This window comes from Desmodus rotundus, chromosome 9 (genome assembly GCF_022682495.2).
Source record: "Desmodus rotundus isolate HL8 chromosome 9, HLdesRot8A.1, whole genome shotgun sequence".
Classification (NCBI taxonomy): domain Eukaryota; kingdom Metazoa; phylum Chordata; class Mammalia; order Chiroptera; family Phyllostomidae; genus Desmodus; species Desmodus rotundus.
The window spans coordinates 40,855,764-40,866,651 of NC_071395.1; the positions used below are offsets into that span (position 1 = coordinate 40,855,764).

Below are 10,888 nucleotides of genomic sequence, written 5' to 3' on the forward strand. Positions count from 1 at the left end.
GCCCCTACGACACCAAATGGACAGCACTGGCTCGGAATGGGAGTGCCGGTCTCTCTTAACCCCGCCTCCACTCTCAACAATCACTAGAATTGTACCGGATGTAATTTGATAAACAATCCATCAACCAATTGTAATAGACGTGATATCTGACCACCCACTCTTAAGTGATGGACCGGCCCAGGACTACAATACCCAGAATGCAGAGGGAGCAAACAGCTCAACAAAGCATTGAGCAAACTACCTTTCCCAGGGTTCCCAAAGACCAGCTTCCACTTTCCTACCCCCGGGATGTGGCTCCCAGCCAGAGTTCAGGGTTTTGGTAAACACGCGCACTGCTGAGAGGCTTGTCTTGTTCTAATCTTTTTGATCAACCCCAGAGGCCTAAACCTAGCCCGAGGCTAAATCTTGACCCTAGGGTGACTTATGACCCCAGGCTAAGTCCCAGCCTTAGGAGAAGTCTCTTATCCCAGGGCGAGGCACTAGAGGCTCACCCCGAGATCCCAGGCTGGTCTTAATTATGGGCTGAACCCAGACCCTAGGCTGAGTCTCCTTCCAGCAGCTGAGCCCCGACTTCAGCCTGAAACCCAAATTCCCCATGCCCCTCGGACCCTCGACCTACACTGAGCCTTCATCTGTGGTTGGACCTCCCACCCGGACTGAGCGCGGGCCCCCTTTGAGGCCTGACCGCTAGACACTAGTTTGAGTGTTACACCCCTTAGTGGGCTGCTGAACGCTCTGCTAAACCTCTGACCCACCTGATCCCATCCCAACTTCAGTCCCACTCTGGCTGGCATAAATTCCGATTCTAATCTGAGTTTGAGACCAGAGTTGAGACTCTAATCCCAGGCTGAGCTACCCAGTCCAGACTCCAGCCTCGCCAAACTCCAGCACAACCCACTTTGCAACTTGAGGTTTTCTAGTTCAAAAGCCACCAGCAGGTGGGGCCAGGCCCCCACAGAGCCATCTCTCCCACTGTGGACTCCTGGAGCTATTGTCCAGGGCTCTCTGATATGTGATTTATACTGGGAGTCCGGAAGCTCAGAACCTAACTTGTCCTTGGGGCCAGAGCTCACAGCCCCAACAGAGCATCTGTCACCTCTACAGCCATAGACAAAGTACCGCAGGCGGGAGAGAATAAGGGTGGGAGCTGTTTGGGACCTCTTCCCTTTCATCCCTGTGCCTCAAAGGGATTAATAAAGTGTGAATAAACTTTTTATGAGGGAGCCGAAACACTTCCCAGCCCCAGGCCCAAGTGTCTGGGCGGAGGGGAGGAGTCGGAATTCCAGTCAGTACAGACAATTAAACCTAATTGGGCCTTGACGGATGCGACAGAAAAATGGGCAGGTGCAAGCGCGAACTGGGCGTGAGCCGAGGGATGGCCTGGGCCCGGTGCCCCAAGGACGGCTTGACCTCAGGTTCCCAGTGCAGACTTTAGGGAAGGCAGGATGCGGTGGGGGTGCTAATGGACCCGGCCTTGGCGGAGGCACGTTCTGGGCAGGATCGAAGTCCTCCTATCCGCCCTGCGGCCGGAGGGACTAGATCATTAGTGCGACGAGCAGAGACGTCTGGAGCCGGGCCGGCCCACAAGAGCTGGGTGACCTCAGATTCTCCCTGCGAAGGGGTGGGGGAAGGACCTCTTCGATGGGGTTTAGTGTCTTGACCCTTTACGAAATGGTTGAAGGGAAAGAGGAAAGTTAGAACAGTTCGGGACGGGGCAGGACTAGGGGGAATAAGAAGTGTCTGGGGATTTGTAAAATGGATGGGGGTCCTTTAAGGCGTCTGTCTAGTGGGGTCCGGAGACAACGGAACTTTAAGAGGGGGCGGGGCGTCATTTGGGACTGCCTTCCTGGGGGCCACGCCTTTAGGTCTCAGGGAAGAGCTGGGACAGGGCCGGGGCGTGGCAGAGCCTGAAGAGGCGTGGCAGAGCTGAGAGTGGGCGGGTCCTGGGCGTGGCGGGGAGGGACCGGGCTTACCGCCTTAGGCTGAGTCTCCCCGAGGCGGGCGGCGGGCAGCGGGCGGCGGGCGGCGGGCGGCGGAGACCCGGCGCGGCGGCCTTGGTTGCGGCCTCGGCCGGAGCAGCATGGATTGGGGCACCGAGTTGTGGGTGAGTCCAATCGGCCTGTCTCCAAGTTCCTCTATTATTGGGGTCCAGACTCCCGCCTTTGCCCCTGCAATATCTTAGACGAGGCTCCACGCTTTTCCTTCTACCGATCCCTGGAATCCCCACTCCACCCTCTCTCGGAGTTTCCCGGGGCGTCTCAGGATTCCCGGGGGCGAAGGGCGACCTTGCAGGTGCGGCTTAGGGAAACTGAGGCACGGGGTCAGAGTGAGAAGAAAGAAGTCCTAGGACCAGGCCGGGGCGGCCGAGTGAGGTCACCTATTTTGAGCGTCCTGGCTGGGCGGGCGGCTTATCTTACGGCCCCTGGGTTCTTGCCCGCCGCCCGCCTGGTGAGGGGGAGGGGACCGTCTGGCCACTTTCTACCCCACGTGGGACTTGGAAGTTCTGACCGCCCTTTGCGTCGCCTCCAGTCAACACCTAGGGGCTTGGGACGCTCTAGTGGGGGAAGGGGTTGTGAGGCTGGCCCTCCTCCCCCAGCTTTCCAGGCACAGGGAGGGGCCGCCCTCAGACACCCTCTAAACTCAGCTCTGGAAGCCCCAGGAATTTCCCCCTATCCTAGCCCGGACCTCCGACCCCTCCTCTTTCTGGGGGCGGTGGCATCTCTGGGTTCCCGGGTGCAGCGAGGTAACTAGATCGCCCCCCTCCTCAACTGTGGGATCTTTTGGAGGTGCAGTGGAGTCAGTGGAGTAAACTGATTATATCGGGGTACTAGAGAACATGGCGACCCGGGAAACTTGGTGCCTGCCCCCCTGGTCATTCTGAGCACCCCCCCCCCTCCCCCGACTGCAGGGAACCCTGCTCCTAGCCCTGACTCACGCCGGGCCGGCCGGATTTTCCGGAATCTGGGGGGATTAGGGGAGTGGCTCTGCCCCGTTCCACACCCCTCTTGGCAGTACGGAGACGTCCGGAGACGGGGACCCTGCCGTCCGGCTGGGGCCCCGCCCCTGTTCCCTGGCCCTTCCCGGGAAGGGGAGGGGGTTCCCGCCGGTTTCCTGCCTCCCCGCCCCAGCCACGCAGGGGCGGATCTGGGAAGCCACTCCTTCCCGTAGCTCATAGCCTTGAGGCTTCTTGGTGTCTGGCAGCGGGGTCCTGACCCGGTCCTCTCCCCCCCCACCCTCTGTCAGGATCAATTTGAGGTGATAGAGCGGCACACGCAGTGGGGGCTGGACCTGTTGGACAGATATGTGAAGTTTGTGAAAGAGCGGACAGAGGTGGAGCAGGCCTATGCGAAGCAGCTGCGGTGAGACCCTAGGGTGAACTTGCCCTGGTGCTAAAGGGTGCGTTTGGGGGGCTGGGGGCTCAGCTTTCCTGCCTCTCTCTCCCCTTAGGAGCTTGGTGAAAAAATATCTGCCCAAGAGACCTGTCAAAGATGACCCTGAATCCAAGTAAGGATGGAGAGGAGGTGTGAGGCTAGATTTGGGAGGACAGGGAATGTTGATCCCACTTTCTCTCCCTTAGCTGGGCCACTCAGTCAGGTCCCTAACCTCTCACCTTGATTCTCACCTAGAGGTAAGAGCATAGGAACAGGCTCCAGGGGTGGATCCTAAATCCACTATTTTCTAGCCAAACTGCTTTGGGCAATTGACTCAAGTTCTCTGCTTCCATCTCCCCCCACCTGTCAAATGGGGGAAGCTCCAGCAGTTACAAAATGAGTGACTCTGGGCAAGTGACTTAAGTTTTGTGCCTCTGTTTTCTTCATCTGTAAAATAGGCATGATGACCATGACCTTGTGGGGCTCATGTGAAGATTAACTGAGTTAATGTGTTAAAACAGTGCCCAGCCTATAGTAAGTAGGAGCATTTCACTTTAACCTGGGTCTCTTGTTCAGAAGCCCAAAAGTTCTAGAAATTAAGTTTTTCCAGTAACTTATTTGGAGGCCACCCCTGACCTGAGCTCACTTGGTGTGGATCAGGTTAATTATGGGCTTGGTTTTTATCCCACTTAGTGTGAATATTAATAGTTCTCACTGTAAAATTATTTATAGTATTTGACTACAGCAGGGGTGTCAAACTCATTTCACCAGGGGCCACATCAGCCTTGCAGTTGCCTTTAAAGGGCCGAATGTAATTTCAACTCCTTAACAGTTAAGGAGTAGTTACATTTATACAGTCCTAAAATTATTTCAGCCCTTTGAAGGCGACTGCAAGGCTAGTGTGGCCCCTGGTGAAAATGAGTTTGACACCCCCGGACTACAGGAAGTTGCCCCTGACCCCACTGGGGTGATGCACAAAAGATGGTGTAGCATTGTATCTTCTTTCTAAACCCCACGAATTCTGAGTTCCAAAATTCCTCCTACTCAAGAGTTAGGGGTATGGGATATGGGCCAGAATTTGTCATTGCTTCAGGGGTGAATGTCTTGGGTCTTACCCCCTTCTCATGGAGGTGGGTTCTGGGGCCTGACCTCTGGCTCCCTGCCTCCCTCTCTCCCCGAGGTTCAGCCAGCAGCAGTCCTTTGTGCAGATTCTCCAGGAAGTAAATGACTTTGCAGGCCAGCGCGAGCTGGTGGCCGAGAACCTCAGCGTCCGTGTGTGTCTTGACCTGGCTAAATACTCACAAGAGATGAAACAGGAGAGAAAGACGGTAAGTGGCCTCCTCCCTGGGTCTTCCCAAGGGCCCCTGCTGTGACCTAAGCCTGTTGCTCCTCTTCCCACAGCATTTACAAGAAGGCCGTCGGGCCCAACAGCAGCTGGAAAGTGGCTTCAAACAGCTGGAGAATGTGAGTTTGTGGGTGTGGAGGGTGGCTATGGTCCCAGAGAGCATGGTGAGGGTTGCTGACCCAGAACTGCCCCCTTTGTCTGGCCAGGACCACCCCCTTCCCTGAGGATTTCCACAGTGCCCATTGCCCCCCATTTACTGGGTAACTTCCTGCCAGTCCCTGAAATCTTGGCTTTCCATACCCCCCTTGCCATCAGGGATGGTGGCAGCCCCCTCATTCTGGTTCTGTCCCTCATAGAGTAAGCGTAAATTTGAGCGCGACTGCCGGGAGGCTGAGAAGGCAGCCCAGACCGCAGAGCGGCTAGACCAGGATATCAATGCCACCAAGGCCGATGTGGAGAAGGTGCCTGTGGGGTCTGGGACAGGCTTAGGGGTCGGGATGGGACAGGGCCAGAATCTGCCAGTGACCCCCACCTTGATATTCTTCAGGCCAAGCAACAAGCCCACCTTCGGAGTCACATGGCAGAAGAAAGCAAAAATGAGTACGCAGCCCAACTACAGCGTTTCAACCGAGACCAGGCCCACTTCTATTTTTCCCAGATGCCCCAGATATTTGATGTGAGTGCTCCAAGCCCCCAGCCCCGCCTTCCCGAAAAAGACCTCGCTGTTAACCCTCTCCTACACGTTTGTACAAATCCCAGAAGCAGTGTCCCAGTCTCTGAGCCGAAAGGGATTCAGTAATAGTGAGCTCTGCCTTCACTCAAGCTGCTCCTCCTGCCAGGGATGTCTGTCTTTCCTTTGAAAATCCTATTCATTCTTCTAAGCCCCAGCTCTAACAACCCCTCTGAAAGATCTTGAATTTTCCCTCTTGTTTTTCAGCCTTCTATTCTACTCTCTGTCCTAATCCTGGGATTGGCAGTTACCTATGCTGGGTCTGCTTTTTCCCCTGGCTCCATTGTCACCTCATTCGAGAAGCATTTCTTGACTCCCTAGGCAGGGGGCTGGTGGGTTCCTTCAAGTCCCCTCTGAAACCACCCTGGCCCCTTGTCTCTCCCTTGACCACCTTGGGTTGGAAGTATCTGTGCTCAGCCCCACTATTAGCATCCCTGCCCTGTCTCTGTAGAAGCTACAGGACATGGACGAGCGCCGGACCACCCACCTGGGGGCTGGGTATGGGCTGCTGTCAGAGGCCGAGCTGCAGGTGCTGCCCATCATCGCCAAGTGTCTGGAGGGCATGAAGGTGGCTGCAGCTGCCGTGGACACCAAGAACGTGGGTGCCTGATCCTGGGGTGGGCGGGAGGACCCTGAAGGCTAGGCACCTAATCTTGCCCCTGACTGCCCTCTACCCTCCCCGCACCCGCCCTCCAGGACTCCCAGGTTCTAATTGAGCTGCACAAGTCAGGCTTTGCCCGCCCAGGCGATGTGGAATTCGAAGACTTCAGCCAGCCCATGAACCGCGCGCCCTCGGATAGCAGCCTGGGCACCCCCTCAGATGGACGGCCTGAGCTGCGAGGCCCAGCCCGTAGCCGGGCCAAACGCTGGCCCTTTGGCAAGAAGAACAAGGTGGGGGCCAGGGTTCTTGGGGAGGGGGTGTGAGTGTGGATAGTGACGGTGGTGGGGGGGCCCATTGAGTCAGGCCCAGCCGCTGGAACTCTGAGTCCCGGGCAGGAATTTTCCTCTTGGCTGCCAGCCCAGGCTAGAGGCAAGAAAGGCGGTGATTGGCCTGGGAGTCCCTTGAGGCTGACGGGGGGCCAGGAGAAGGAGGGGGGGCTGTGGCGTCTGTCTGCTGCTTCTCAGGATGCTAGGAAAAGACCCGCTTGTGGCATTGAGGGCTGGGTGAGGGCTCTGATGCTGGCCTGGGGACTTCCCCTGGGTCTCTCTCCATCCCACCTATGGGACTGGGCCCCAACATCCAGGCTGTTTTTATCTTGGGATTTTTGGTTTTCAATGTCAAACACATACCTGGACACTCCTGGTTTATACCTTCAGCAACTGCCCCCTGCCTAGTTTGTACCTTTGGCCCTTGCTACCCCGCTTCAGTTTATATATGGCGCTCCTCCCTACCCGGCTGAAACACCACCTGTAATCCCCTGATATTTCACGCCTTTGACCCTTCTCTCTGCTTGCCCTTGACTGCTGCACACATCTCCCTCCACGTCCTAGACTGTGAGCTGAGAAAGCTGGGGGTGGGGAGACAGAAACAGGAGCTTACCTGTGTCCCCAAGCCCCATCCTAGGTACTGAACATGGGGTGCAGGGGATGTGGGAGATATTGGGGGAGGAAGGGGTCTGGCCTTCTGGCTCACAGTCTAATGCCCTCCTGCCATCTCCCAGATTTTTGTGTTCTTTGCATGCATTTTCTGTGTGTAATTGTGCATCTTGAGTTGTGGTTTTCTTACTGTTTTTTTTCTTTTCTCCATTTGGTTTTTTCCTTTATTGCATCCCTCCATCCGTCCACGTTTGTACTTGTTCTCTATATTCTCCCACCCCTCTTGACCTACCCCCTCCATGGTCCCCACTGGTAGCCGCGTCCTCCACCCCTCTCCCCCCTGGGGGGCCCCCTGCCCTCGGCATTGCCTAATGGACCCCCGTCCCCCCGCTCCGGCCTCGACCCCTTGGCCATACTGAGTGAGATCAGTAAGTCGGTCAAACCGCGGCTAGCATCCTTCCGCAGCCTTCGAGGTAGCCGTGGGGTAAGTGAGGCCTCCAGGGGAGGAGGAGGGGCAGCCCCAGCCTGCCCAGCGGTCGGGTGGCGGGACCCTGGGCTCGCTTCCTGCTGCTGGCTGAGCCCTTCCTCCCATTGCGTGACTCGGACCTGCTTTGCTCTGTGCATGGCCTTGCCCCCTAAGAACCTTGGGTCGGGAGGAAGGTGGACTGGTCTATCTTATGAATGTCTTAGAGCCTGGGAGCTCCGACTCTGTGATCCAAACTCAGTTCTCTTTCCACCTTGTAGACAGTGGTGACTGAGGATTTTAGCCACTTGCCCCCAGAGCAGCGGAGAAAGCGGCTTCAACAACAGCTGGAGGAACGAAATCGTGAACTGCAGAAGGAAGTTGACCAGAGGTAAGGTGAGAGGGAGGCAGACAAAGAAGAAAAAACGATAAAGAATTACAGATGCTTCTCAACTTACCATGGGTGATACCTGATAAAACCCATCATCAATTGAAAATACCAAAAGTCAAAATGCATTTATAATACCACACTGCAGAGTGTTACTTGTTTACATTCCTGATCGTGGCTGACTGGGAGCTGTGGCCCTCTGCTGCCGCCAGCATCACATCAGAGCAGCGTACTGCATATCGCTAGCCCTAAAAAAGATCAGAATTCGAAGGATGCTTTCTACTGAATGGGTATAGTTTTCACACCATTGCAAAGTCAAAAATCGTAAGTCAAACCATGGTAAGTCAGGGACATCTGTACATCGAATAGTACTCAAACATCTCCCAACAAGCCCCAGGCCCTGGTGGTTATATACGTGATTCCTACCCCCCTTGTAAGAAACAGTTACTTCCCATATTACACAACTCATTCCAGCACAACGAAAATGAGTGAACGCCACCAGCTCATTTTAGAGGCTGGTGGCATTTCAATTTCAAAATCAGTTAGCAAGAATTCCAGAAAATAAAATTATGGGTTCATTTTAATTGACTTATGATCTGAGATGCAACGTCCTAGCGGGGCAGATCCAGTGGCGTATTTTAAAACTCATGCATCGTGCCGCAGCGATGGTTGTGCAGTGCATGTACTTCGTGCCATGGAACTGTAGGCTTGGCCTGAATGAACCCAAAACGGCTCAAGTGGGAAGTTTTATGTTATGTATATTTTATCATCATAAAACATCTTTTTAAAAAGACTTAAGAAAAATCATGAGCAGTTAGGTGTTAACCCCATAATGCAAAGACAGATCAATATTAAAAAAAAGGCTTGTAAGTCTCATTCACCACATTAATGGGCTAAAAAAATGACATATGGTTATCTATTTACTAACTCAAACACTTAAAATATTAACAATAAAAAATCTGGCAGATTAAGTAAAAGTTTGTACTCATTCTTTCCAAGCAACAAGATCCTCTTCCCAGTCCTCTTACATAATAGAAATGACGTTTGCCACTTGCAGACAGGCAGACAAATTCTATTTTGCCATCTTGTATAAAAGGGCCTTTATTGGTGTCAGGTTAAGGGTTAAGGGTACATGCTCTGGAGTCAAGACAGACTGGCCTTGAATTCCAGCTGTTTTGCCTCTCTGTGCCTCAGTTTCTGCATCTGTTATATGGGTCATATTAGGACTGTAAAGAAGTTGAACCATGTTTGACATTTCCCAGAACTCTGTGCTCATAACTATTACTACTTGTATGTTTAGTTTTGGAGAAAATAGGGACCAGGGACTGATGATAAGAGTAACATCTAGCAATTATGGAGCACTGACTATATGCCAGGCACTATTCCAAACCCTTCACATGGATTCACTGGAGTCCCCAAGTTTTCCTGAGAGATGTGTGTGAGCAGAGGCAGGGTCCTGGCTGACTTGCTTGGTGTTGTATTTCTGATGCCTGGAACAGTGCCTGCCGTGCAACCCTCAGTGTGCATCTGAGTAAATAAAGGCACTGTTGTTAATCTTCACAACCATTCCCATGAGATATATATATCGTCATCCCCATTGTCAAGGCCAGCATACTGAGACAGGTTCAAAACAACCCCAAATGACAACTAGGAAATGCCCAGACTGGGATTCGAGCCCAGACGTTGAAGCACTAATAGTGTGTGAGCTTTAACCACTATCTTTGGCTATTTGCTCCATGCAGCAAAGCCCATATTTTGTGCTTGTTAAATCACATAGGGCTGTTCTTTTTCCTCTGCCTGTCGGGTCCTAGGGAAGCCCTGAAGAAAATGAAGGATGTGTATGAGAAGACACCCCAGATGGGGGACCCTGCCAGCTTGGAGCCCCAGATTACAGAAACCCTGAACAACATCGAACGGCTGAAATTGGAAGTGCAGAAGTATGAGGTCAGGGAAGACCCTGGGGAGGGGCGGGGGCCGGCTAGCCTGGCTGAGTCACTGCCTGGGGGACAGGGAGGTGTTGTGGGGAGGCTCCAGCTGTTTCTCATCACAGCTTTGGGTGTGCATGGGTGATCTCAGGAAACATCTGAGCCCAGAGCGGGCTGACCCCAGAGCCCTGCCCTGGAACTGACCGCATGGTCTTCTCCTCTCAGGCTTGGCTGGCAGAAGCTGAGAGCCGGGTCCTGAGCAACCGGGGGGACAGCCTAAGCCGCCACACCCGGCCTCCGGACCCCCCAGCAAGTGCCCCACCCGACAGCAGCAGCAGCAGCAGCAGCAGCAACAGGGAATCACAGGACAATAAGGAGAGGTGAGTGGAGTGGCCACAGTGGGTCTGCCCCCCCACCCTGGGACCAGGGAGGCCTCATTTCACTGCTTTGCTCTGCCTTACCAGCTCTGAGGAGCCCCCCTTGGAGGAAGGCCAGGACACCCCCATCTACACAGAGTTCGATGAGGATTTTGAGGAGGAGCCTGCATCCCCTATAGGTCACTGTGTGGCCATCTATCACTTTGAAGGTGAGCATCAGTTGTTTGGGTGGCGCTGGGGAGTGTCTGGCTAGGTTCTATTCAAATTCGCCTGAAGCAGACCCGAGCCCACTGCCACCCCCATGACAGGGTCCAGCGAGGGGACCATCTCCATGGCTGAGGGTGAAGACCTGAGTCTCATGGAAGAGGACAAGGGTGATGGCTGGACTCGGGTTAGGCGGAAACAGGGAGGTGAAGGCTACGTGCCCACCTCCTACCTCCGAGTCACGCTCAACTGAACCCTGCCAGAGGTGGGAAGGGGGAGGCTGTCAGCTGCTGCTTCTGGGCCACGGTGGGGGGGCCCCCAGGACCTACGCACTTTATTTCTGCCCCCGTGGCTTCAGCTGAGACCTGTGTAACCTGCTGCCCCCCACCTCCACCCCTCACCTCAGATGGACCCGCTGTGCCTTCTACCATTGATGTACATACTCATGTTTTAAATCTTCCTGCCACTTGGCTAGGGCTGTTTCGTTTTATATATTAAAAAAAATTATGTTAAGTTCTTGGAGTCCATGCTTTATTAGGAGATTTAAGT

At 54.2% G+C, this 10,888-nt stretch overlaps 2 protein-coding genes across 5 annotated transcripts in view; one reads left to right on the forward strand and one right to left on the reverse strand.

Annotated features, from left to right (window-relative positions):
* Window positions 1–1,108, reverse strand: part of GPR108 (G protein-coupled receptor 108) — a 9,115-nt gene extending 8,007 nt beyond the window's left edge. The window contains 1 exon segment of the mRNA XM_071219261.1: window positions 1,074–1,108. Within this exon segment, the coding sequence (XP_071075362.1) occupies window positions 1,074–1,108 (35 nt within the window).
* Window positions 1,109–1,971: 863 nt separating this feature from the next.
* TRIP10 (thyroid hormone receptor interactor 10) lies at window positions 1,972–10,873 on the forward strand. Of its 4 annotated transcripts, none has more exons than XM_024568646.3 (15): window positions 1,972–2,104; window positions 3,244–3,359; window positions 3,448–3,504; window positions 4,552–4,699; window positions 4,773–4,835; window positions 5,073–5,177; window positions 5,264–5,392; window positions 5,898–6,044; window positions 6,143–6,337; window positions 7,299–7,466; window positions 7,727–7,836; window positions 9,645–9,777; window positions 9,984–10,138; window positions 10,223–10,344; window positions 10,444–10,873. In XM_024568646.3, exons 1-15 carry the CDS (start codon window positions 2,081–2,083, stop codon window positions 10,590–10,592), a joined length of 1,821 nt encoding a protein of 606 aa, XP_024424414.3. In that variant the 5' UTR covers window positions 1,972–2,080; the 3' UTR covers window positions 10,593–10,873. The 4 variants fall into 4 exon arrangements, with proteins under 4 accessions (XP_024424414.3, XP_045058583.2, XP_045058584.2 ...); XM_045202648.2 differs by having other exon boundaries at window positions 4,558–4,699; window positions 10,444–10,845; XM_053911336.2 differs by lacking the exon at window positions 1,972–2,104 and adding an exon at window positions 3,830–3,905 and having other exon boundaries at window positions 3,278–3,359; window positions 10,444–10,844.
* The last annotated feature ends 15 nt before the right edge of the window (window positions 10,874–10,888 follow it).